Here is a 20,339-nt window from a genome sequence, read left to right as displayed (position 1 = left end):
GAGGCCTACGCTGGGTGTGGCAAGATTATGAAAGCAGCCGAGTACTCTTGGGGCCTTCCCCAAGGTGAACCTGTATCCATTTCAAAGCCCACTTCCCCCTCTTCCAGGACACACTGGCCCCACTGCCGCCTCTGGGGCAAGCAGCTGGGGGTGTGGGGAAGCAGAAAACAAGTGATGGACGTGTAGTCGCACAGAGCCAGGGTGTGGCGGGGGCTCACCCAGCAGAGGTCATTTTGTCACCCAGGGCTCTCCCAGAGGCCTCTGCCTCTGACCCTCAGTTTCTTCCTCTGTGAAATGGGAACTATTCTGTAGGTTTCTTTTCCCTGACTCTCGTAAAGATGAGAAACTACAAGTATAAAAATGATCTTGCCATTGAACATGAAAAACAAGTTTCAGGAGGAGAACTGGATGTCCATCTGAGAGCCAGGTGGGCCCATTCCTGGGAGGGGACTGCCCTCTCCTGTCAGGGTGGCAGAGCCCTGGCTCTCGGGCCTGAGCTGGGGAGAGCTGGCCAGGGCCCACTGCATCCCCGGATTTCCACTGGGGAGGCTGCACCCCAGCTAGCTCTTTAGGGCTCTGATCTCACCATGGGCTCGAGGAGCGATCCCAACACTGCAGACACCCCAGGTCTGCCCAATCTCCTGGTGGCATCCCCTGCACCTGCTCCAGACTGGCCTGCACAGTCTCACTGTCGCCCCGCAGCGGGCTGGACAGCACCTCCTCAGGCAGGAGCAGTGGGTGCTGCCAGGCCTGCTGGCAGGGCCCCCTCCCCGACAGGCCCTGGTGGGCTGTAAATCTGCCTTAATTGAAATGCGTGGCAGGGAGGCCCCTGAGGGGTGATGTCCTTGCTATGCCAACGGTGCCACCTCCCTGCTCACAGCGAGGGGCAGTGAATCAAGCTGTGGCCGTCTCCTGACCTCGAGCTACTGCGAGGAGGCACAAAGTGGTGCAGTGCTTCTGACTCAGGGACAGCTCCCAGTTGGATGGGGGTGGCTTCTTTCCCCACCCCGGGCCCCCTTGCCATGGAAATCACTGGAAAACCTGGGTTGGGGCCACACCGACCACAGAGTGTGTCCAGTGCCTTCAGTTTATCAAGTGTTTTCACATTCACCGTCTTGTTGGAGCCCCACAGCAGCTGGTGAGGTAGGTGAAGACTCTCAGACCCATTTTATAGATGAGGTAGGTCGGCTCAGGGAGGCAAATGGACTTGCCCAAGGCCACACAGCTGCTAGATAGCAGAGCTGGCTCATGGGGGGCAGGGTGGCAAGGCTCTGTGACCTTGGGCCAGTTACTTAACCACTGTGAACCTCAGTCTTCTCATTTGAAAAATGGGGATATTAATGGTTCCTATCTTTTTGGGTTATTATGAAGATTAAATGAGGTGATGCTGTAAGATGTATTTGGCATAGAGACCTGCTCAATAAATGTGAGCCACAATTGTGATTATTATCCCAAGGATATGCAGATGCTGTCCCTGTGCAGGCCATGCCCCATATGAAGCCCTAGTGCCTCTAGGCTCTTACCTGGTCTCTGTTCAAGACCTGCTCAGGTGGGCTCAGAGCCTGAGTGTGGAGGTGCAGGGGCAGAGTAGGGCCATGGGACGGCTCCCCAAGGCTGCCTGCCTGGTAAGAGGGGTCAGGAGCCTGTCTGTGGCCCTGGTGCACAGCCCCGTGGCAGCTGCTGCTTTCTTGCACAGATCTCAGGTATGCTGAGGGCCAAGCCAGGCTGAGGCTTTGCCCTGAGGCTTTGGTCCTGGTCTCAGGACCAGGCTGAGAATGGGAGCTGAAAGGATTGGGGTGGTCAGGCCTCTCCAAACAAACCTCTGCCCAGCCCCGCCTGATCCTCCAGGCGCTGTGGAAGCTCAGCATCCCAGCTGGAGGCCTGCCCCACGGAGAGCTTGCCCTTCCTCTACGTCCCGGCCAACCCTGAGATGGAAGGCGGTGAGGCAGGGTTGTGTGTACCCAGGTAAGTTTGCCTTGGAGTAGAAGGATGGCAGGTGCAAGTGATCCAGGGCCCCGCCAGAGTGATGCTATCCCCAGGTCCTGAGTCCTGCAGTCTTCAAAACATCCCAACCGTGAGCCCTGCCCAGGGCGGGGAGGGGGAGGACACTGCTCCCTTTAGAGCCTGCCTCCTGTTGAGGAGTCCCCTCCGGGCCCTGGCCCAGGCCAGCAGCCAGAATCCACCATGGTGCCCAGAGGCTTGCAAGGGGGGGGCCAGGTTAGACCTCCCATCTCATTTACATACTTTCAGACACCCCCTTCAGGAGCCCTGCAATGCGAAGGGAGGGAGGGCGGTTCCGGCCACACCTCCCGGGACCTGGGAGGCGAGTGGACATCTCTGTGTCTAAGATGAGCTCCGTGAAAGCTTTGGGGCCTGCGGGGCTGGATCCTTAGCATTTCAAAATTTTATTATGACGGCATTTGTTTAAATATATATATATTTATAGCTCTATGTGCCCACCGCCCCCCAGCCCCTCCCCAGCCCCTAGTTTTTCCCCCTGGCTTTCTGTCTAGTGGCCGTGTAGGGCAGCACCGTCTGCGTGCTCTTGTCTGACACCGTCTGGGTGCTGCTGTTCCTCGTGACCCTTCGGGTCTGATCGGGGGCCGAGGTGGGGCCTGGGCGGCGGCTGGTCAGTGAAGAGCGCCTTGGCTTGTAGGGGGCTGGGGAGGGCTGGTGAGGGCCTGTGTGGGCCTCTGTGTGGGAAGGCTCCGGGGGCAGGCCTGCCTCCTCCTCCTCCGTCTCCTTCTCACTGTCCCCCTCCTCGTCATCGCAGCACAGAGCGTGGTAGAGCACTTTGTCACTGAACCGCACCCTCTCCCGCGTCCCTGGGGTCCGCTGGGGCAGCTGGCTCTTCGCGGGGCCAGCGCTGAAGGCATCCTCACTGGAGGAGTCTGGGGTCTCCACTCGTGGCCCATTGGGGATGGGTGTGCCACCGTTCATGAGCCGGTAGTCAGGGCCAGCCCCTGGCCGCGTCGACTCGGGGCCGTCCACAGAGTCTGAGGGGGTGGAGACGTCCAGGAAGGAGCAGAACTCCCAGCTGTCCGAGAGGATATCAGCTGTCATGAAGTCCAGGTGGCCCAGGTCAAAGGGGCCGCCCACGCCCGCCTTGTCGCTGCTAGAGGTGCTGCTCACAGTGGCTGTGGTCCAGTCGTCCGGCTCGAGTTCAAAGTCGAAGTCTGAGGTTAGCTTATCGATCTGGCTCACCACCTGACCAGGGAAGGGGAGAGCAGATGAGAGGGGCCAGGCATGAGTGTGCCTCCGCCCTGCCCTGCTAGAGCCCCTGGCTGGTGACTGGGCCTGAGGCTACAGGTTTGTTTGCTCTGTGGAGGGCCCACTGGACCCTGGCGGGCAGACTGTTCCAGCCCTTCCCAAAAGCCTGTTCACCACTCTGCAGTCCCTTGGGGGAAGGGGTCTGCTTTCCTGCCCTGTACCCCGTCCATTCGCACACCCCTCTCCCACAAACACGGCCACTGTTCTGGGGCGGCCCTGGTGAGCAGGGGTTGGTCTTGCTTTGCTTGACAGAGGGCCATTTAAGAGGGGCTGAGGGACTCCAGCATTCAAGAGAGATGAGCAGCCCACCCACCCTCAGAAAGGGAATGACATGGGGTGGCCACACAGAAGACCCTGTCCAGGCCTTCTAAAGCCTCCTGGGCCAGTCCCTGCAGTCGGTCAATGACTGTCGCCCATAGGTGCCCACCAGGTGTATGGCACTGGCTAGATTCCCACACCCCACCTCATGCCCCGGAGCCGCCTGCTCCTTCCCTTCCTGCCCACTGATGAGCGGAGACAACCCCGGCTTGTTGGAGAAGGAAGAGGCAAGCGTTATTTGGAAAGCAGTAACAAAGCCCAGAGCTGCTTGTTAAACGCACTCGGGGGCAGCTCAGCTGTGGAGGTCGCTGCACCCTGCCCTGCCCTGCATAAAGCGAAGCCCTCGGCTTCCATACGAGCAGCCTCGCCTCAGGACACCCCCTTTCCCGGGCCACTGTCAGCACACAAATCAGGGAGGAAGACAGTGAGGGCAGGAGGGAGACCCCGTCAGAGATGTAGAGAGAGGACAGCACAAGAGAAGGGAGAGAGAAAATTCCAGCTGAAAACAACACAGCAAAACAATACAAGCGAAGTGCAGGGACCGAGTCAGTGACAGACACCCAGGAACAGAGAGACACACCGTGAGCCGTCAAGACCAGATCCAGCTCTCAGTGCCTCTCCAGCGTTCTTCACCTGGGGTCAGAGCAGTTAGTTAATTAATTAACTAATTAAGTCCTTCATTCAACGAACATTTACCGAGGACTACTGCTGTCCGGGGATGCGCTCCATGTTTGGCAAGGAGTGGGGGTGCTTTGGGTGCTTTCTCCAAAGCAAAGGAGGAAGCATGAATGAAACTGATGGCCAGAGCGGTGTGGGTCAGTGGACGACTACTGGTCAGGACCGGGGCAGGACGCAGGTGACCCGGTCAGCAATTTCCCTCTCTAGGTCTCAGTTGCTCAGTCGCAAATGGAAAGGTTGGGTGAACTAGCTTATCTCCAAGGTTCCTTCCATCTCCGAGATCCTAGGACTCTGTGTCCACAGCGGTGACTCTGAGAAGCTGTTTTGGGTCCTGGTGCCTAGGAATGTCCACTCACCATGGCCTCCAGCCAGGAGAGGAGAAACCACTCGGCTGAGTCCTGCAGAAGAGCTGGGGGAGTCAGGGCACCTGGGTTCTGTGTGTCTTTGAGCAAGTCACATAACCTCTCTGGGCCTCAGCTTGATTCCCCAGCAAGTGGGGATGACAATCCCAGCCCTGCCAACCTCACCAGAGCTTCATGGGGAACAGTGAAAAGGGCAGCAAAAGGGGTCCGTGCAGCACTGGGGATAGAGTGACATCACCGCCCATCTCCGAGCACCTACTGTGAGCCAGGCCTTCTGCCCATGCTTCGTAGTGCTCACCTCCCCCCACCAGATCATTATGTCGTGAGTTTATAGATGGGGAGTCAGAGGTGCTAGTCCCTGGAGGGGCTGAGATTCCCACTTCCACAGTCCCCTAGAAAACTGCACACTGTCGTGTGGTGCTGCCGTGACTGCTGGGCTTGGCAGGCAGTGGGGACAGGCCCCACCCTCCAGTCTGGCAACCCCCTCCTTGTGCTGCCCGCCTAGGACAACTCCCGCTCCCTAGAGAAGCTCACATCCCCAGAAGCCTTTGCCTCACCCACACCCCCTCCGCCCCCCACAAGGCTGGTGGGAGCTCTGGCCTGGAGTGGGGGTCCTCAGACCTGCGTGGGCCTCAGCTCTCTCCCCAGAGTCTGACCGTGCAGGCCTGCTGCGGGACCGGAGAAGGTGCACATCAACATGCTCCCAGGTGCTGTGCTGCTGCGGCGGGTCCAGGGACACACCCCGAAAACCAGCAGCCTAGGGTACTGAGGATTTAAGCCCGGTGGAAACACAGCAATGGGAGGCACTGTCAGCCTTAGGAGAGGCCCTGCTACACTCTCCAGTGAGATTTCCCTGATCTAGCTGGAGCTATTGACAGTCTGCTTCTGCCTGAGGGTGGGGAGAATGCCAGTAGGAATCTGGAGTTGAATGACTTGGCTGTGATGTCACAGAGTCAGCTGAGGTCAGGCTGGGCCCAGAAGCTGAGCCTCCTAATGCTCAGTGAGGACGAGCCCTGCGTGCCCCGGGCCCAGCAGCAGGGAAGATCCAGGATGCATCCCTCAACCCAAGAAGCCGTTGCCGCCACCCGCTCAGGAGGATTTCACATTCCAGCCCTTCCCCTTCTTCCTTAGCACACCCCTCTCTGGTTCCACTCTGGGGACATGGAGGGAAGGGAGAGAGGGAGGCTTGGGTCTGAGCCCCAAGATTACCATCTCTTGGCAGAGAGACCTTAGGCAAATATTTATCCCCCTCCAAGTCTTGGTGTCCTGCCCTGTGAAACAGAATGACACGCCCTCATCCAGGATGATGAAAATTTAACAGATATGAACGTGCTTGGAACTACGGGGTGGGCACAGCTAAGCCACTGACAACCTGGTCTCTGGGGGTCCCACTACTTACCAGCTGTGGGACCTCGGCCAAGTTACTCAACTTCTCTGTACCTAAGTTTCACCATCAAAGGAGAATACTAGCAGTACCAACGTGAAAGGGCTGTTGTGGGGATTTACTGACTTAATGCACTTTGGAAAGCATGAAGGAGAACAAGGTAGATTAGCAACATCCACCACGCATGGATGGGTGCTAACACATGACCACGCCCCTGGCCCCAGGCCCAAGAGCAGATGGGATTCAGTTCTGCACCAAAGGAATGACACTCTGATCTCCGATGGAGAAATTTCCAGTGCCTGTGGCAGAATAATGGTATATATTGGGCCTTTCAAATCCCAGCACTCAGGTAGTATCTATTTTGCCCAAAGTAGGGCTGTCTCCAGACAGAACAGAACCAGAAGAGGCTATGAGGCTCACGGGCAAGTCTGGCTCAGTCTGTTAGGGGGGACAGGTGACAACCACTTGATGAACGACAGAGGTGAGGATCAGAAGGGAAGCCATGTGCCCATGGGTACCCGGCTTCTACTCGGGGGCCTGGGTCAGTCCACAAACCCCACCGCCCTTCCGGTGCCTCATTTCATGGGACCAGTGTGGAGGGCAGGCCCTGAGCTACCTGCCTCTCTGCTTTGGATGTCTTGAAATCTGTGATTTCTCCCTGAGATTTAATAATCATTTTGTCTACATGTAATTTGGGATTGTCTTGGAGTGCAGGGAAATAATTATATACACAGAAGAAAAGAGACGGGGAGAGAGTGGAGACAGAAACGGAGCCATAAAATCACAACCCTCGAGCCAGAAGGGACGGAGACGCCGTGGAGCCCCCCTGTCCCCGTGTGCTTGCTGATGGGGAAAACGAGGCTCAGAGGCTGGAAGGAGCTGAGACCAGAAGTTGAATCCTAACTACTGGCCATGGCACCGTAAGACCAAGAATGACCTGCTCTGGGGGGACCCCGAGGGAGGTCTAGAGAGGAAAGGCAGGACTGAGGGCTGTGACAGAACCCAGTGGGGGTCCTCGGCCCTGTCCTAGGTTGTCCCCAACCTCTGTCCTGGTCACAGCCCTAGCTCCCCTTGTCTGAAAAACTGCACCCATCTAGTCTTCCCACTGACTGCGACTCTCTGTCCTGCTCCTGCTCCATGGTGCATCTAGGCACTTTCTAATTGGTCACAGGACCACATCGCCTGTCTGCTTCCAGTCCTTCCATGCTCCCCAAACTCCACAGCCTCCCAAACACAAGTCCCCACCAACCAGCTTCCCTACCCAGCAAGCAGCCTCCACCCTGCCAGGCCTGCCTCCTCACCACCCCTACACGCCCCAGCTAGCTCGCTCCTGCCTCTGGGCCTCACCTGACTCGCCCTCCCTCCTTTCCTGCTCACCCTGTCTCTGTTGTCACTTCCAAAAGGAAGCTTCCCTGCTCCCCAGCCGAGGTCAGGTTCCCTGTGAAAGGCTCTCAAGGTGCCCTGCACCTCTCCCTCAAATATCACATCATATTTATCACTGCTACGATTTTGCGCGCATACGTCGTAACGTGGTTGGGATCTGTCTCTCCGCTAGAAAGTAAACCCGTGAGGGTGGGACCGGGTCTGTTTGCCCACCATATTCCCAGCTTGGCACGGGGTCAGCACACTCTCCAGTCACAGCTATTGGATATGAGGATGAGTTGGACAGGGGTTCATAAAAACTGCCGGGGGCTCCTTTCCTGAGGAGCGATCCCTGGTCCTGGATGCTCCAATATTGCTTGGCCCCAGCTCTCCCTCCAGCCCTTGCCAAGCCCCCTCCACAAGGAAAGCATTTCCGTGTTCCCAAGGCCCTAGAGCCAGGACTCAGGGCCCGGGAGTCCCAGAACCAGCGTCCTCCCCGCACCCCGCCCCACCTCACCTTGCCTGACAAGCGCTACCTCCTTCCCTCCCTCCCAGCTCCCCAGGCAGCTGGTTATATAACTGGGGATTCTGCATTATTTATGGCCACTGATTATTTTTTAATTCTGTGATTACGTTATTATCTTCCTGGGGGGCTGTGGAGTTGGGGAGGGGGGGAGCGAGCTGACCGTGATTCACAGCTCTCATCCTGCAATTTGGCCTAATTGGCCAGAGATCTTCAGTGAATCTGTCCGGAGGAGGAGAAGGCAAAGGGAAAAGGGAGGAAAGGAAGGCGTGAAAAAAATAATAAGAAAAAAATCCGCGCAATTCTTGCTGAGCTGCGGGTGACGGAGCTGACCCACTTTGGCACAGCTCCGTGGTCCCCAGCCTCTCCTGCTCCAGCTGCTTCCTGGCTAGGCCACATTTATCTCACGCTCGCACGGCCCATGGCTTTCCCTGCCACCTTCAGACGTGGCCCCTTGCTGATGGGACTGCACAATGAGCAACCAGAAAACAGAATGCCACAGTGCCTGCTTCCTGCGAAAATCAGTGGGGGGATCCTCCACTGCCACCCCAGGCTGGGGTAAGGTTGTGCCCACCCCTTCATACTCCTGGGGCCAAAGTGGGCAACTGTGCCCACCCAAGAGTCACTGATGGCTTGGGGGATACAGGTGGTCAACACAAGGATCACTATTGAGCCTCCACGTTGAATGACATGTTGGGGGGGACCAAGGAGAGAAAGAGCAGAAAGTATCTGCTCAAAGTTAAGCCCAACATCAGGGGGAACAAGGATGAGGGCGCTTAACCCTGCCCTTGGGAGCTTCCGGTTGGTGGGTACCAGGGAAGCAGGGGAGGGAGGAGATTCCTGCAGCGTGTGCCGGATTCTCACTGAGAATGAATCCAAATTCCATGCCATGCTCTGCAAGGAGCTACGTAATCTGACTCCCTGCCCCCTCTCTGACCTTTCCTCTTGCCCTTCTCCTTGCTCACCCCCCAGCTGCACAGGCCTCCTTGCTGATCCTGAGCACGCCAAGCACACTTCCTCCTCAAGACCTTGCTACTGGCGGCTCCTGCTGCCTTCCCCCAGATACCACTACTCGCACCCTCACTGCTGTTGAGCCTCTGTTCAAAAGCCACCTTATTGGAGACCTCCTTCCCACCCCATCACTGTCACTCCCTAACCCCCTTCTCCGTTGGCAGGGTGTGAGACAGGAGAAACTAAGGACCCCAGTCAGGAGGCCAGGACGTGGTCCTGACCTCCTGGGTCACAGCTAAGAAGCTGATGTGACTCCAGAAACAAGGCTGTACACGGAGCTGAGGAGTGGGCAGTGCTAGAGGGACTCAGTAATAATATCTCACAGAAACAGAGGCAGCTTTGTACCCTCATTGTGCTAAGTACCTTAAATACAACACCTCATTTAATTCTTATAACCACCCTGGGGCAGGGGTGCGGGAGGAGGCATAGGATTTAGTATCCTCGTTTTTACGAATGGGGAAACAGAGCACAGAGAGATAAAGTAACTTTCTCAAGTCCACACGGCTAGGAAGAGAGTAGAGCTCAGGTCTGAACCAGGGACATCTGGCTGCAGAGCCCATGCTCACGGGCCCTGAGCTGTGCTGCGTCTCTAAATTAAGATCTACAGAATTTTGAGGATCTTAGAGAGCCTGCTGGGACTGGCTTAGTACCCTGAGTATTGGGGAACCTGGAGGAGATGAAGGCTAATTAATGATTGATCGTCATATCCCTCTGCAGCACAGTTTTAGCTTTCAAAGCACTTTCACGTTCCTCACCTCACTTAATCCTTTAAATGACTCTCCCCACCTATGGGACAGAACTTGCTCCCAAACACCCAGGGAGCCAGTAGCAGAGTGTGGCAGGGTTTGGGAGGGTGGGGAGGTATGGGAGAGGGAGCTCCAAATCCTCTAGGAGTGTGACTAGGTATTGGGTCCCCTACCGCATGCCGAGCCCCCAATAAATCCTTGTAAAATCATTCTCAAGTGCAAATCATCATCGTCTCCGTCTCAGAGATGGGCAAACTGAGGCTCTGGGGCTTAGGGAAGAAGTGCTTGAGTGTCTCTCATCTTTCAGTGAATTTCAGGCTGTGTGCTCAAGAGGATGAGCAGGGTCTGCCATGATCAGTAGTGTCTGGGGCTGGGGAGGGGAAGCAGCAGATGGAGGAGGAGGAGGAGGAGGAAGATGGCAAGAGGAAGGAAGCTAAGCCCTTGTTCTCTGCTGGCCTTGCTCCTTCACTAAGCATTCTGGGCAGCTCCCCCCACAGTCCTGTATGTGAATCTTGTCTCCACATCTAAGTGCTTTGCGAGGCTGAGACTGACCCAACTGATGGGCCCTGAGCTGGTGCTGGCCAGGGAATGGGTGTGATGAGGTAACAAGTGTTTGCCACCCTCTCAACCTTGAGCCTACCCGTGCCCCTGACAGAAAAATACCACAAAAGAGGATTGAGGAAAGCCAGGCATATCCAGTTTTGCAGCCCCTTTGAAGGACCAAGAGCCAAGATCACAGTTCCAGGGAGTAGGGAGGCTGTAACCTTCTTCTCCAAACCAGGGCCTGGCACCCCCACCTGGTAACCCCATCCCCACTAAATCCTATCCCACAGCAAGTCAGTTATGGCATCTCTTCTTCTGGCTGGGCCTCCCAGAGCCTTACCTGCCTTCCCTCACGCTCCCCTCTCTCCATCACCCCACGCCCAGACCCTGCCTGGGACATGCAGGAGTTCTGAGGGTTGCCCCCCTCCCCAGCTGGGTGCCATTGGCAGTGGGCAGGCGGTGGCATACGGGGTAGACTCTGGTTGCTGTAGCAACCTGCCAAAGTCTTGGGTGGAGGCACATGGCCTACAGGGTGTGTGGGGGGAGGGGACGCATCTTTCTCTGTCCTGGCTCAGACCTTTGGGCTGCACAGCCTATGAACCTGAAGCTCTGCTGTTGGAGACATGGGAATGGGTGAGTGTGAAAAGGGAAGAAGGAGACATTCGAAAGATCTGCGAAGAAATCCTAGTGCTGTAGAATCATAGCATGAGCAAAAGGCATCATATCTTAAAGGCCACTGTCAAAATGGGAAGAGATCATCCACTAGCCCACCTGCTAAAGCCCCAGAATCGGCATCAGGAACCTGAGTTCTAGGCTTAGTTCCATCACTGGTAGGCTGTGTGACCTTGGAGAAGCCCCTATCCCTCTCTGGGCCTCAGCTTCTTCAACAGTAAATAGACCGGGCTAGTCTGGGGTGCCTGTGAGAGCCCTTCAAGTTCTGGATGGCTATGCTGCAGGGAGAGGATGCAGGTGCCTGGAAGGTGCCCAGTTGGGAATAAGCTTGGAGTTGTATCAACTCCAGCCTTAGAGTCAATCCTGGATCTTTTTGGGTGGTCTGGCTGGGGCATGCCCTGCTCAAGACAGACTCTGGACAGTTCCCATGGCCCTAGTAGAACTACAGAACATCTGAAATAAGATCAGGGGGTGGGGAGTGAGGTGGGAGGGAGCACTGTAGTTCTTTGGATCCATGAGGTTGGAGGAGGAAGGGTTGCTCAGGGGCATCTGGCCTTTGACCTCTAAACTGTACTGCCCAAAGATGTTCAGCCCAGACCATGGCCAGTCCAGTCCATGAGCGGAAACACCACCACCTATGAAGCAACAGTCATTTCTACCTCCTAAGACAGGGTTTCCTGGTAAGCCCCATGAGGCTGACCCTGGGCAGAGGGGCTACCCTGCCCAACCTTAGCTCCTGTCCTGGCATCTCTATAACCCCCCAAACTCCGACTCTGAACACAGCGCCCTTCAAATAACCCCCTCTCTGTGGCTCTCAGGCCAGGCTGGAATGCCACTTTGCCAGCCTGGAGTTGGTAGCCACCATCAGCCCACCTCATCATCCCTCGGGGAGCCCCTATCCTCCCGGCACAGCTGGCCAGGGAGAGCTTGAGCCCATAACTCCAGCTCAATCACTCTCCCTGCCGTCTCTGCAGGGGCTCTGGTTACAAGGAGTTGAAATTTGCCTAAAGCCCACCTGGCTGGTGTAATGGCACCCAGCGGGCAAATTCAGGCTAGTGGCTCAGAACGCTGGTCATGCGTTTTGGACTTGAACGCAGCCCAGGGGGCAGGGCCGAGAACATGTGTACCTCATTACCCCAGCGATGTGGGAAGCAGTAATTAAACCGGGCTCCACTTAGAGAGACAGAGAGGGACATACATATCCCAGCATTTCTCAGTGGCTTTTCAGCCTTGGCCAAAACATTCAGAACTGTGGGACAGAGATGCAACCCCTTAGAGGAGATTTCTGTCCCTGCCAATGTCCACACGAACTCTGATACCCACTAGCAGCCCCCCAGACCCATTCTTACCCCAGGATAGGGAGGGCACAGCTGACTTTAATTTTTCCAGGATCAAGGTTCTGAGTACCTGTGCGATCTCTGGGGGAATGCTTTGAAATGGGCCTCATGCAGTGGGGACTGCCATCCACACTCTCCCAGGGCCCCTTGTGACCAGGCCCAAGTCTGGGAGGTAGATGTAGAGTCAAAGGTCAGCTTGGGTCCCAGAAGAGTCTCCCACTAAGGAGCTATAGTGGGATTCGGTCCTTGCTGGCCACCCTGGCACCCGTGAGTGCTAACTCCAGAGCTATGGGCCCACTGACACTCTGCCCAAGCAATCTCTGCAACGCCAAGGCCCCTCCAGCCATGGGGCATGGTGAGGTTTTCAGCAAAGCAGATTTGGGGAAAGGAGAAAGGAGGTCCCCAGCAAAGCAACACACATGCACACAGTTTCGCACACTCAAACACGTGAGTACACTTTTGTGCCAAGCCCAGGAAGGCTGGCATAGGGTCTGCCCGGCCTCTGTTCACCCCTCACTTACCTCCCTCAGCTCCTTGGCCACCTCCTTGAGCTCTCGCAGGATGTCCTCAAGCTGCCCAATGACCATCTTCATGCGCTGTCGAATCCGTTCCCGCTCACCACCACTGCTGGGGTCGTCACTGGGCTGCCCGAGGTCCGGGGCGCCCCGAATGTTCATCCTTCACCACGTGGCCGCAGGCCTGCCCATACTCCCCCCAGCCGGGCACACACTGCGTCTGCCTCCACGGAGCCCCCCTCAACCGGGCAGAGCTCCACATCTTAACGGCCCCCCAGCCTACCCTGGCCCTGGGCGGCCCTCACCCAGTCCCTGCCCCTGCCACCCTGCCTCCTCTGCCTCTGGGTGGGGAATAGGACACCCGGAGGGAGACAGAGTCTGACAGAGGGGGTCAAGGTGAGGACACAGGAGAGCAGGGGAGGGGCCTTGGGTCCCAGGAGTGGCCTCCAGGACTTGAAGTGCCTGTGGCTGTGCAGAGTTGATCTCTGCCTGAACCTGAACACAGAGGCAGGGGGATGACTGTGCAGGGACTAAGGGTAAGAGATGCCCTTGGGATGGGGGGAAGGTAGCAGTAACCCCCTCACAACTCCTGGGCAGTCGCAAAAGCAGAGGTCTCTGGATGTAACTGACACTTGCAGAGGGACAGTGGCCAGGGTCTTCCAGATGTAGAGGGGGCTCCAGATGTGGGCAGCTCTGGGGAGAGAGCTGGACTGGAAGAGGGCAGCCCCCTGCAGAGAGAGCGAGCCTGGCGTCAGCCCTCCCAGGCTGCAGCACCAGCCGGCAAGGCAGTACTGCTGCCTCCCTCCTCTCCCCTGCCTGCACCCTTCCTCGCTGGGGATTTGTTTTCTTTGTGGGGAGGGGTGGTGGAGGCAGATGGTTTACAGCGCAGCCCCTCCTCTAGAGGGAAAGGGAAGGAGCCCCCTCCTTTAGAGGCAGAAGTCCTCAGCCTGCTATGGGGCACCCTGGCCGTGGCTGCCCTCGCCAGCCAGGCCTGGCCCGCTGGTTCACCAGAGGGCCTATCCAGTCACCCGTCCTCCTTTCCAGCGCCCCCAGGGTGCCCTCGTTCCCAGCGGACCCTCCCTCCCCCAGCCCCGCCTTCCGTCAGAACCCCCGCTCCTGGACTCACCGAGGGTGGGGGCACCGGCCTTCCCTCCTAGCAGCGTCGGGGGCCAAGCCCCAAGACGAGATTGGGGGGCCCCCCAGGCTCCCTAGGGTGGGCTTCTTTCTCTGGAGCCCTCGGCCCCTGGCCTCAGGGAGGTCCTCCGAGCCGCGGCCGGGGACATCTGGGCGGTGGGAGGGGGCGGGGCCTCCGCGCTCCAGGGAAGGGGGCCGGAAAATCCTCCCTCAACCCTCGCCAGGCTCCGGGTCGGGAATGAGCGAGGGTCCGGCGATTTCGGGGCTCCGCGGCCACAGGTGACCCGGGCGCAGGGCGGCCGAGGCGACGCCGGTCCGGTCCCAGCGCGTGAGCCAAAGTCGGAGGACTGGGAGGGCGCGGGGATCCCCTCAGCCCACGCCCGGCATTTCCCGGGCTCGGCACCGTCGGGAATCGCTCTGTGCAGTCCAGTCGGCCGGTCGGGGCTCCGCCGGGGTCTGCCCTGCCCTGCCGCGCCGGGACGCACTCAGCCCGAACCCAGATCGTCCGCGCTCCGGCACCCGCGGAGTCCGGCGCGGCCGCGAGGGTCCGCTCAGCCCAGCCCCGCGGCCGGCCTGGGGCGAGGACGCCCCCACGGCTCAGTCCGCGCTCGGAAAGGTCCGGAATGCGCCGGGTCCGGGGGGAGGGGCGCTGTCGGCCGCGGGGCCCGGGTCCCCGCCGGGCCCAGCCGCGAGCGCGCGAAGCCGAGGGCCCGGCCCGGCTGGGTTCGGCGGCTGGGCGCGGGCGGCAGGGTGCCGGCGGAGGAGAGGCGAGGCGAGGGGAGGAGGCGAGGCGAGGCGAAGGGAGGGAGGGGGCGCGCGGCGGGCCGGGTCGGGGCGCACCGGGCTCGCAGCCTCCGCTCGGCTCCCGCCGCCTCCCGCCCGCTCGCTCGCGCTCGGCTCCCCGCGCGGCAGCCCCGGGCTCCGGTCGCTGCCGCGGGGCAAACAGGCGCCGGGTCGGGGCCGGGCCTCCCTCCGCTGCCTCGCCCTGCCCTGCCCCGCCGGGCTCTCCGGGCCTGGGCCGGCTCCCCGAGCGCCGCGCCGCCCGCGCCCGGCCGCCCCCCGCCGGACTGGCCGCCCGAGCGGGCGCTGGCTCCCTCCGAGGCCGCCCGGCTCGCTCGGCGCCGCTCGCTCGGCGCTGCCGGGGAAGGGGCCGGCCCGGCGCGCCGGGAGGGAGCTTTTAAAGCGACACACACGCCTCCCAGCGCCGAGCGCCGAGGGCCGAGCGTGCGAGCCGGAGTCTCCCCACTCGCGTGAGGGGAAGGGTCCCACGCCTCGGGGCTGGGGGGCGCACTGGCCGGGCCAACGCCGGCTGACCTGGGCCGCGCAGGGGCAGCGGACTAGGGGCTCAGTTCCTTTCCCACCTCTCCAGACATCCCCATTGCCCTCTTGCCCTGCTGCGGTGCACCCCAGGCTTCCCTTGTGGCTAAGTTTCCCGCATCCAGACCCTATCCTCCGCCCCCTATCATACCTCAAACTACCCCAGACTGTGCCTTAAATCAGATTAATTCAGATACTAGAATATAGCCAATCTTTACTCAGCAGTTGCTGTGTGCCAAGCTCTGGCCTGGGCAGGGCTGGGGGTTGGAGGCTATATCTTAGATAGACACGGATCATTTTGTTCAGCTACTCAACATTTATTCAGTACCTTCCATATACAGGGCTCCATGCTAGGCTCTGGGGCTACGAGAAGGAAAAGTAGCATTTCAGGAAGCTCACAGCTGCATGGGGACGCTCCTGAGTAGCTAACTACAGAGGCAGGTTCTAGAAGCAATGGTAACATGCGCGTGGGGGATGGGGGGAGCAACTCAGGCCAGGGCCTGGCAGGTTCTCCCAGGAAGGCAACCCTTGAGCTGAATTTGCACGGCGAAGTGGGAGTTACCCAGGTGACTGTCAGTGTGGGGGAGGTGGGGATCAGCTTCTAGGCAGGGAGGAGGGTGGGAGCAAAGACTCAGGAGCAGAAATGGGGGAGGGGAGTTTAAGTCAACCGTGGCCTTTTATAGATCATTTTGACTGCTCTGTGGAGAGTGGGTTAGAGGAAGACCAGAGATCACAGAGAGACTCAGAGGCCTCAGTTAGGAGCTTGGATTTTATCCTGGGGCAGAGGGGAGCTATGATGTTGGGAGATCACTCTGGGGCATTGTGGATGGTGGGTTTGAGGGCTAGGCCACAGGCATGGAGTCCAGTTAGGTTGAGAGAGAGGGGCTTGAGTGCAACAGGGATGGGCAGGAGGGGATGCTTTGAGAAATAATTGAGAACAGACTATTTGAACTTGGAGAGGGAGGGGGAGTCCAGGATGTCTGCAGCTTGTAGCTCATGATGCTGGGTAGATGGTTTTGCCACTGGTTGAGTTAGAGGATGGAGGGGAAGAACAGGTCTGGGGCAAAGATGAGGGGTCCAGTTTGGGACAGGTGGGGAGAAATAAAAGACAGGTGACTATGTGAGTCCATGCTCAGGATAGAGACTGGAGATTGAAAGTAATGTTTTGGTTTTTTTGAGTCATCATTAGAGAGGATGAGATTAGGCAGGGACACTGTGTAGAAGTATTTAATAACGGAAGCAGTAGGTCCGGGCTGGAACTTGGAAAAGAGTCAGTGAGTGAGATGGAGAAGGAGTGGTCGGGGAGGCAGGAGAAGGGCGAGGAGAGTGGAGAGCCGTGTAGGCCCAGGAGAGCATCTGGAGGAAGCAAGTGCTCAACAGTGTCAGAGGCTGCAGGAGCGACTATGAGAGAAGGAACAGAAAGTGTCTATTGGCCTTGGTACTTAGGAGGCCACTGGTGACATGGCAGGGGCAAGTGGTTTTGGGGGTGGGGTGTGACAGAAACCAAATTCATGGGCACTGAGGACTGACTGAATGGCTGGTGAGGACAAGGAGTCAGTGAGTACAAGTGACATTTTCACAAGTTCAGACGACAGGGCAGTAGAGATCTTTAGCAGATGAGGGGTCAAGAGAGGTGGGGCTGGATGGTGGTTTGCAGCTGGCCCACTGCGGGGGTTGAGCTCCAGGCACAGTGATCATGTTGTGGGTACCAATGGTTTTACGTGGTCTCCAGGTTCTCGCAGAGGTGTATTCACAGGGGTCTACTGGAGGCCCTGGGCATCTCCTCCTTCTCTGAGATTCAGCTCAGGGAGTGCCTTCTGGACAACCAGAGGCTGTGGGGGTGGAAATCCAGCCACCTGGGGTTGGGGAGATGTTCTCCTGAGAAGGTAGATGTAATCACTTTTTAAAAAAATTGTAGTAAAATACACATAAAGTTAACATCTTGACCATTTGTAAGTGCACAGTTCAGTGGCTTTAAGTACATGCACACTGTTGTGCAACCATCACCACCACCCATCTCCAGAACCTTTTCATCATCCCAAACGGAAACTCTGCACCCACTGGACAATAACTCCCCATTTCCTCCTCCCCCAGTCCCTGGCAACCACCATTTACTTTCTGTCCCTGTGAATCTGACTACTCTGGGGACCTCATGGAAGTGGAATCAGTCAATCCCACCAATTACTTTTGTGGCAGCAGTGATGCTAAGGGATGGCCAAGGTCAAAAAACGGGCTGAGCCTGAAAAAAATGAGTTTCTTATGTCCACGAAATCGTCTGCTGTCATCCAGGATGAGGAAGCTATGTTTGAACTGGGAGTGTTAGGAGACAGTGAGCTCGGCTTGAGAGGGTGGAAAGTGACTGCTTAATACCAAATTGATCTTGGGTCTCATTAATAGCAGTGCAATGTTTAGAAAAAGGGAGGTGACATTTCTTCTGTCATTCGTGTTGATCAAACCATGCCTAAGACCTCAATTTATTGGGCGTGTCCGGCCAGGTGCTGGAGGGGAGGGGACTGGTATGTATATCCTGTGAAGAATGGCTGGGCTGGTCAGGGCAGGCTGGAGAAGAGAAGACTCAGGAGAAGGGGTCTCTGTAAATCTCCAAAGGGCTGCCACAGGCAAGAAAGAATAGGCAGGGTCTGAATGCTGCACAAGCTTGTCTACCTTAGTGTTTGGGGTTGACCCATTCTCTCTTCCCCCCAGCCTCCCTAGCCACCTGCCCAGATGTCCCATCCTTTAGATCTCTGCTTAGATTCACCTGTCTCCCCCTGCCCCTACCCTCTAGGCAGCCTTCCCTAATCGTTTGGTCTACAGAGAGAAATGGAAGCACTCTTTTGGCCCTTAACCAAATGGTTCTCAGGATGTTCATTTAATATGCTAGCTGTGTGACCTTGAGCAAGTCCCTTAACCTCTCTGAGCAGCGATGGGGAGCCCATAAACATTTTTATTTTTTCCTGAGTTGGCTGTCTTGCCAAAACAAACAAATAAACAAAAAAGGTTGTTTTCTACTGTCTCCCTGACTCAGAAAAATAAAGATGATAATAGTACCTACTGTCCAGGGCCACTGTGAGCATGGAATAAGATAATGCACATGGAAGTGCTTGGCCCAGTGCCTGGCACCTGGTAGGTGCTCTATAGATGGTGGCTGCTATCAGTTCTGATGAACGGCTTCGTGTCTGTAAGCCTTAATTCCTTGTGAGTCTGTGGACTCCTCATGATGGTGTCTGTGTGTCTCTGCCCCTGTCTCCCACATGGACCAGTGTAGTAGACTGTGACAGTTAGTGACTTTTACCTCTGTAGTCTGTTTTCCACCATCCCACTTCTGGCATCACTTTCCTTTGGGAAACTCCTCCCTGTCCTCCTCCTGGTGGGTTGCCAGTTAAGGTGCCCACTACTCCCACCCATCCCTGCCCGATCGCCACAGGTAGGCATGGGACCTGGACTGCACTGATCGTAGAACCCTGTCGCAAGAGGGATTGGTTGAAGAGGTGGGCACAGAACCCAAGCAGGACCAATCAGACTCTTTCCTGAGATTGACATGTGGATGCTGGGAGGAAGAAGCCCTGTTCCTCCTGGGGCCCAAAGCTAGATACTATGGGCTGGAATCTGCTGACAAGCCATCTTTCCCGCTTCATCTGGGAAGCCGAGCAAGGCAACAGCGAGGAGAGGAGTTTAGAGAGCGTGCCAGCAGCATTAAGTCCCCATTTTGGTTCTCATGGCCTTGGCCTCTTTCAGTCTTGTGAGCTGCAACAGCATCCTACCCATCTGTAAGAGCCAATAAATTCCTCATATTGTTCTAACTTGTTTGGTGGAGTTTCTGTCTCAGGCAACCAATAGGAGCCTGACAAATGCACTCAGGAAATACCGAATGAACTGACTGATTGACTAATTGAATTCCCAGATGGGGTACGATGCCCCAAAATCCCCTGAAGCTGGAGGTTCGAGAGCCACTGCCCTGTGGCCATGGGTGGGGGGATGGAATTTGGGAGGTTATTGTAACAGGCCAACTTGGGTTTGGGTCCCAGCTTTGCCATTGTCTAGCTGTGTGATCTTGGGCAAGTTACTTGCCCTCTCTGAACTTGAGATTTCCCATCTATAAAATTGGCAAAGTAATAGTAACCACGTAGGTTTGCTTTGAGGATGGAATGTGATAAGGAACAAGAAGCAACAAGCATAATGCTGGGGTTGGGGGTGGGGAAGACAAGAGCTGTAAGACTGGTAAAAAGAATAGTAGCTGTTTGTATTAGGCTACAGTCAGTATGGCCAACAGCACAGGACTGAGGTTCATGTGCAGCTCAAGAGAGAATGAAGATTCAATCTGCAGGCTGAATTCTCAGAAGCAGTGAGTCCTGGCACCAGGAAGGCAGTGCTGGGGCAAGAGTGAGCATGTTTGGGCTGCAGAGAGGTGACAGAGATGGTGGGGAGCCCAGCACTTAGGTAGCAGTGGAGTTGAAAGGAGCCGGTTTTTCCACTGACCATATGACTCACCAAATCATCCCAAGCCTCAGTTTCCCCCTCTGTACATACCTTCCTGATAGCTGTCTTAAGGGCTAAATAAAACAGTGCATGTAACATGTTAACGCAGGGCTTAGTGGGCATTCAATAAATATTGCTATTATTATTGATATTTGGGGCTCAGGTAAATTTTCTGAACACAAAGGTTGTGTATCACAGGCAAAGTTTTCACGAGAAAGTCCCCAAATAAAGGGGTGACAGAGAGTCATATCTGAGTGGCCAAGGAAAGCCCATTTCAGAATGACAGAGTGACATATGTCCTGTGGCTGGACGGTGCTGGGGTTCACGCTGGGGACATGTCTGAGGACATTTCTGTCATCTCTGCCATAATCTTCCCAGCTGAGTCAAGTTTCTCAAGGGTTTTCTGCACTGGCGGCTTCCACTTCCCGCCTTCTCACTTCCTACCCACTCCCTGAACCTCGTAACCTGTGTCTGCTGTCATTGCCTTGCTGCCATCACCCTCACCGAGCAGGACATGGTTCTTACTGAGACCAGCAGACACTTTTCTTCCCTGGTCCCTGGTGATGGCTTTGTGGTACCTGACCCTGCTGAGCTCTCCTAGCTGCTGGGCACCCTGTCCGCTGTGGCCTCGTGACCCCGTTCTCTCCTGATCCTCTTCCTCTCTCTGGCTGCTGCTTCTCGGTCGACTTCT

General features: G+C 56.9%; 1 protein-coding gene across 1 annotated transcript; it reads right to left on the bottom strand.

Moving 5' to 3' along the window:
• Positions 1–2,484: 2,484 nt before the first annotated feature.
• Positions 2,485–12,883, bottom strand: INSYN1 (inhibitory synaptic factor 1). Its single transcript, XM_069457642.1, has 2 exons — positions 12,728–12,883; positions 2,485–3,207 (listed from the first exon to the last, which is right to left on the bottom strand). The coding sequence occupies exons 1-2, from the start codon at positions 12,881–12,883 to the stop codon at positions 2,485–2,487; spliced, it is 879 nt and encodes a 292-aa protein (XP_069313743.1).
• Positions 12,884–20,339: the final 7,456 nt, after the last annotated feature.

Source organism: Eulemur rufifrons, chromosome 2, assembly GCF_041146395.1.
Source record: "Eulemur rufifrons isolate Redbay chromosome 2, OSU_ERuf_1, whole genome shotgun sequence".
NCBI classification, from domain to species: Eukaryota; Metazoa; Chordata; class Mammalia; order Primates; family Lemuridae; genus Eulemur; species Eulemur rufifrons.
This window is presented reverse-complemented; position numbering and strand designations above follow the sequence as displayed.